The sequence below is a fragment of the Gigantopelta aegis genome, chromosome 14 (assembly GCF_016097555.1).
Source record: "Gigantopelta aegis isolate Gae_Host chromosome 14, Gae_host_genome, whole genome shotgun sequence".
In the NCBI taxonomy this organism is placed as follows: Eukaryota; Metazoa; Mollusca; class Gastropoda; order Neomphalida; family Peltospiridae; genus Gigantopelta; species Gigantopelta aegis.
In genome coordinates this window covers 29,770,694-29,776,693 of record NC_054712.1, presented here as the reverse complement: position 1 = coordinate 29,776,693, position 6,000 = coordinate 29,770,694, and the positions used below count along the sequence as shown (strand labels likewise).

The 6,000-nt window shown below is 38.2% G+C and overlaps 1 protein-coding gene across 1 annotated transcript in view; it reads right to left on the bottom strand.

Annotated features, from left to right (window-relative positions):
• LOC121388126 (protein-glutamine gamma-glutamyltransferase 4-like) overlaps nt 1-3,860 on the bottom strand; it is a 63,082-nt gene extending 59,222 nt beyond the window's left edge. Inside the window, exons 1-2 of the mRNA XM_041519349.1 lie at nt 3,799-3,860; nt 575-944 (exon numbers count right to left, since the gene is read on the bottom strand). Of these exons, the coding sequence (XP_041375283.1) occupies nt 575-908 (334 nt within the window). The 5' untranslated portion in view covers nt 909-944; nt 3,799-3,860. The remainder of the gene's footprint in view (nt 1-574; nt 945-3,798) is intronic.
• Nucleotides 3,861-6,000: the final 2,140 nt, after the last annotated feature.

Sequence of the window (6,000 nt, the reverse complement as noted above, 5' to 3'; positions counted from 1 at the left end):
TGTTCCCTACGATTCTGAAGACGTATTCGCTAAAGCTCGCTCCAAAGATTGATTTTCTTGAGACTCGTGTCAGAAAAACCATCTTCAAAAGGACTCATGCCAGAAACTATTATTCTAGCACAATGACGTCGTAGAAAGGTGCTAGAAAGGGGTGGTAGAAAAACCATCTACCACATGTGTGTAGACGCTAATACGCCCTTTTCATTGGTTAATATTAGGATGTACACGGCAGTTGCTACCGGTTGATTACGTCATTTTTAAAACAAAGTAGTATATGACGTCACATAATATGAGTAGGTCTTCTCGACACCACGGTATGCTTTCACACTCGTGACGTAACATGGGTGTCAGCTTAGAGGTGACGTCACGTTACAAAAATAAAATGAAGAGACTTACAGTATACTATAGTTAGACTAAATTAATAATAAAATTTATAAGACAGGTTCTGCTAGAAAATATTTCTGGCACTCGTCCTTTTGTACATGGTTTTTCTGACACGAGTCTCAAGAAAATCAATCTTTGGAGCGAGCTTTGGAGCAGAAACCCTATATACACACACACACATATATAATACCTGGCATTTCCTCTGGTTTACTGTCTGGTACGGTTCTAGGCGGCCCACCGTACTGAGGCAATGGCTCTATTTGCACAGTTTCCGCAGGCGCCTCTTGTGTCTGAAATTGCACGTGTTGTGACTGATAACCGTCCTGAAAATCCTCCTGAATCTGTTGCCACTCCCGTAGGAGTTCGTGTCGCCGAGGCCTCGACCTGATGGGGCCATAGCACCTCCACTTGAGACTGGTTACAAGCGGGACAACTGTCTGGGGTCGGCGCACCTCCTGGTTTGACGACACGGTATGAATGACCTGATGCACTCGCCGACAGTTGCCGTACCGCCGTCGGTACATAGTGTGTGGTACGTCACACCTACAGACAGGCAGCGACTGCAACGTTAAAAGACGTATGATTTCTTAGACGTGGGAAAAAACAACAACAAAAAACAACAACCAACCACCACCATATAGAATGGTTTAAAAAGTATGTGGAGTGTAATTTTAATATTTCACCCTCATTACTGTATGAATATTTGTCACATTCGGTGAAAATCGTAGGTCCATAGTTCAAATGTTGGGGGTTTTTTTTACTTAAAATTTTAAATCTGTTGCTAGTTTAAAGGGACATTATTGAGTTTGCGGGAATTTTAAAGATGTTATCGACTAACAGAGACTTTTTGATGACTGCAATTACATTTTCTGCATAAAATATTAGTGTTTCTGATCGTTCTAATATTTGTACTAGGTTAATTTCATTTTATTTGCTAAAACTTTTTTTTTTTTTCGTACGTACGAAATTATTTGAAAACAAAATCCATTTTGGGCTTCTTACAAATATCAAAACGACCAGAAACACATTGAATATACAGACACTGATATTCTAAACAAGAATATATATTTAATATGTAAGTTTAATCGTAGAAATATCGGGAATGTCCCTTTAATAATATTTGACCAATGGGCCTAAACTTTGCACTGAATGTGGCAAATATTAATATTCTAATATGTGTGAAGTATTAAAATGATAGCCTCCATACTTGTTAGACAATTACATACTCAGTAGGGTTATTATATTAGGAGGGCCACAGGTTTAGGTATCGCATGTGTTACTTAAAATGATTAATCTGTCGCTATTTTAACAATATTTGACATAAGGGCCTACAATTTTCACTGTAGGTGGCAAATATCTATAAAAAGTAAGAAATGTTTTATTTAACGACGCACTCAACACATTTTATTTATGGTTATATGGCGTCAGACATATGGCTAAGGACCACACAGATTTTGAGAGGAAACCCGCTGTCGCCACTTTCCGATTAGCAGCAAGGGATCTTTTATTTGCGCTTTCCACAGGCAGGATAGTACAAACCATGGCCTTTGTTGAACCAGTTATGGATCACTGGCCGGTGCAAGTGGTTTACACCTACCCATTGAGCCTTGCGGAGTACTCACTCAGGGTTTGGAGTCGGTATTTAGATTAAAAATCCCATGCCTCGACTGGGATCCGAACCCAGTACCTACCAGCCTGTAGACCGATGGCCTAACCACGACGCCATCGAGGCCGGTGTAATATCCATAGAGTAATGGGTATGGAATATCAAAGTTAGTCGCGATACTTTTAAAATAATCCTATATTCAGTAGGATTATCGTCTGTTTTTGTTTGTTGTTTTTGGGCGGAGGGGCGGCCGATATATATCGAACAATCGTTATATATATAGCAGACGCATGTGCAGGGAATTGTGTAGGGTGGTGGTGGTGTGATTGTACTGTGACGATAGAAGTTTTAATTTTTTTTAAATTGGGGCAGGGATGAGAGAGATTCATGCAACTTGGAGCGCAGGTGGGTTCGACCTACATAGATATCTCGAAAAATCTATAAACACACGGACAGAATTACAATATTATGTACACATACGTGGGTATCATGAACAATGTTTTATAAATACACAGCTAGAACTACAAATAACAAAATGTTACATATAGACATGGATACCTCGAACAATGGTTCTATATACACGACCAAACTACATATCTAAATATACTCGAGACGGATACCTCGAACAATGGCTATATATATACACGACCAAACTACATCATATTTAAATATACTCGAGACGGATACCTCGAACAATGGTTCTATATACACGACCAAAACTACATCATATCTAAATATACTCGAGACGGATAACTTGAACAATGGTTCTACATACACGACCAAAACTACATCATATCTAAATATACTCGAGACAGATACCTCGAACAATGGTTCTATATACACGACCAAAACTACACCATATCTAAATATACTCGAGACTGAATGAATGAATGAATGAATGAATGTCTAACGACACCCCAGCACGAAAAATACATCGGCTATTGGGTGTCAAACTATGGTAATGGGAAAAACAAAGTGATCATACTCGAGACGGATAACTTGAACAATTGTTCTGTATACACGACCAAAACTACATCATATCTAAATATGCTCAAGAGACGGATAACTTGAACAATTGTCATCAATAGCCGGTTACAAAGAGGACGGAAAAGCGTTCGCCTGAATCGATCCCCGCTGGTGGACCTGATGTGCTATTCCTCGTTCCAGCCAGAGCAACACGACTGGGGCATCAAATGTCGTGTTATACGCTATCCTGTCTGTGGAATTGGGCATAATAAGATTTCTGTGAATTTTTTTATAAAATCCTGGAGACCATGCGCCTGGATGTTGTAGTTCCTTCAGTGACCACCAGATACATCCAGTAGCCGATGATTGATAAATCAATGTGCTCTAGTTATGTCGTTAAACAAAACAAACTTTAACTTTAACCGTTACGGTGCTTACGAAAGTTGAATTGCTGCTATCTCGACTCATTTTAAACAGTTTTTAACAAAATAAAAAATAAAATAAATTCAGGGGCAGAAGCATTTTTCAGGTACGGGCGGGGATGATCACCAACTTTTTAAAAATTATTATTTGGCCTTACGCATTCCCCCGTGAAAAATTTCGAAACTCAGGACGCCTGTAGATGCATTCTGAGCCTTTTTTTTTTGTTTCTATCTTTTTTCAAGTCAATTTTAAGAGGATATTTAAAAGAACAATTACAGACAGGCTCGACCTATTCCCGGATTTTTGTTTTGCATTACGCACGTGGTGTCGTTAAACAAAAACACTCTTTAACATATTTAAACAATGACATACTTCACTTGCGACATAAGGTTAATATAGAATAAAAACTTTCTATTTACCGGTATTGCTGAGGTTTTTTTATAAAGCAATCGAATGACATAAATTAAATGAACGGAAGGAAGCCACTTACCTGTTTAAACGGAATGACGTCAGTAATAGTTTTGACGTCACCAAGAGGCTCTACATGAGATTTTAACAAATAAAAAACAAATCTGGTTTAAAATATCAGTGTCTGTATTTACAATGACTATGCTTCTTGTTATCCTAATGTTTGTAGTAGCCCAGTTGTATTTTACCTCTAAATAATTTCGTGAATAAGTGCGTAGGAAATAAAATGGAATTTGAGCAATTACAAACAGGATGACCAGAGCCGGTTTATCCTAGTAGCACATGCAGCACGTGCTACGGGCCCACCGCTTCAGGGGTCCTGCGGTGATGTGTACATTTATTTTCCCCATCTCCACGAGGGGGTTGCAAAATATGTATCCTGGGAAGGGGATCCACTCTGTTTGTGCTACAGGCCCCGCGGATCCTTAAACCGGCTCTGAGGACGGCTAGAAACACATTCAATCTGCTAAAACTAATATTCTACACAATTAACTGTTAATGCATTCAAGATGTAACTTTTTTTTATTATTTTTTTTTTTTTTGAAATACGTTACAATGCTTGCAAACTCAAGATAAATCCTTTTAACTGGTGATATTTTCAGTGAAGACTGAAGTTGCCCGTCAAACGATCTATGATAGAGCAGCATGTCTAGCTATATTACAGGGGTCGTGTTAAGATGCGTCCATGCGTCCCTGAACGTATGGAAAGCAGACTTGGATGTCTGCCCATCACCACAAGTGATAATAAAACCGTCCGAGTTTATTTATTTTCAAAGACGCATTCCAGACGCATGTTTATTCCATTATTTCATCATCACCACGTCCTAAGTGATCTGGACGCATGGAATCAATTAGCCAAGTCAAACAATCCGTCACTCATAATCCCGCCATGATCTCCGCTATCGTTCCCACTATAAACCTATTGTAATTTTTTTGTGTGAAAATCACTTTCTTCTCCTGATCGTCTGGTGGAATTGTAGGAATGGCAGGACGAGTCTATATTTTGAAAGGTATACAGGACGCTTCAGTTGATTACAGTATAGGCTAATTCTCCCAGGCCGAAACGCCACCGGAAATCCTCGTGTGGCTAATTTACGTCACAATCATTGGGGTTTCCGTAAGCAGAACACGGGCTACGTTACTAACATTGGAGCCGTGTTAACAGTCGACGTTGACTTTACTGTATTGGACAGATGAAATGTCACAATAACTTAATAATTGCGGCCACTATATTAGCAAATTATATCAATGTATCACTATGCGTCTGAACATTGATATAGTTTAGGTATTGTGTGGATTTGTTTAATTATTTATTTAAACCATTAACACGACTATCGAAATTAAAGTCTACAAAATGACGTCATTATGACGTAGATTGGCCACGCTGATATTGGGCAATCGGAAATCCTTGTAACTTCTGTTGAAACAGAACTGAGTTTATTAACTTGTTTGAATATTCCTACAAGCGGAGAGATTTTTCCTTACAAACAAAACAATCTAAATTAGATATGCATCATTAATTGTTTATTTTGATAAAACAACAACTAAACTATAACAACATAATATCAATGCGATAACCAAGAGAGTAACAAGCATCGCACCCCTATTTGGAAATTGGACTTGCCCAACATCAGACCTAGAAACAATCATGGCCGCCAGTATTTGGTTGAACATTGAAATTTAACCTAACTTGATAATAATGGCCATTGACTGTCAAAAGCTAGCGGCAGTGATACATTTACACTGACATATGGTACCCACGTGTTTGGAGTGTTCGTAGGCCCTGTGGTGTGTACTATGTACTGTATACAGTCAATACAAATACAGTGATGTAACACAAGGCTAAAAATAAGCGGTATCGCATCGCACTTTGTGTTAATTACAAATTATACTGTAGGTAGAACAACGAAAAATTAAAAAATAAATATGTGGTCAAACTTTTTATTTCAAGCAAAAATATGTACCAAAAAATTTAAATTAATGAAAACCGGACGGAAAAATATTTAGTGGTTAGAAAGTTATAGCCCTTTGAAGTTTGGCGTGCTGTGAAATATGTCTGCCAAATTTGAATCGCTTTTCTAAACTTGTCAGTTAAACTCAACTACTAATCACCATGTGTATATTTCACTTTAAAATCGATCTGAAACACGCCA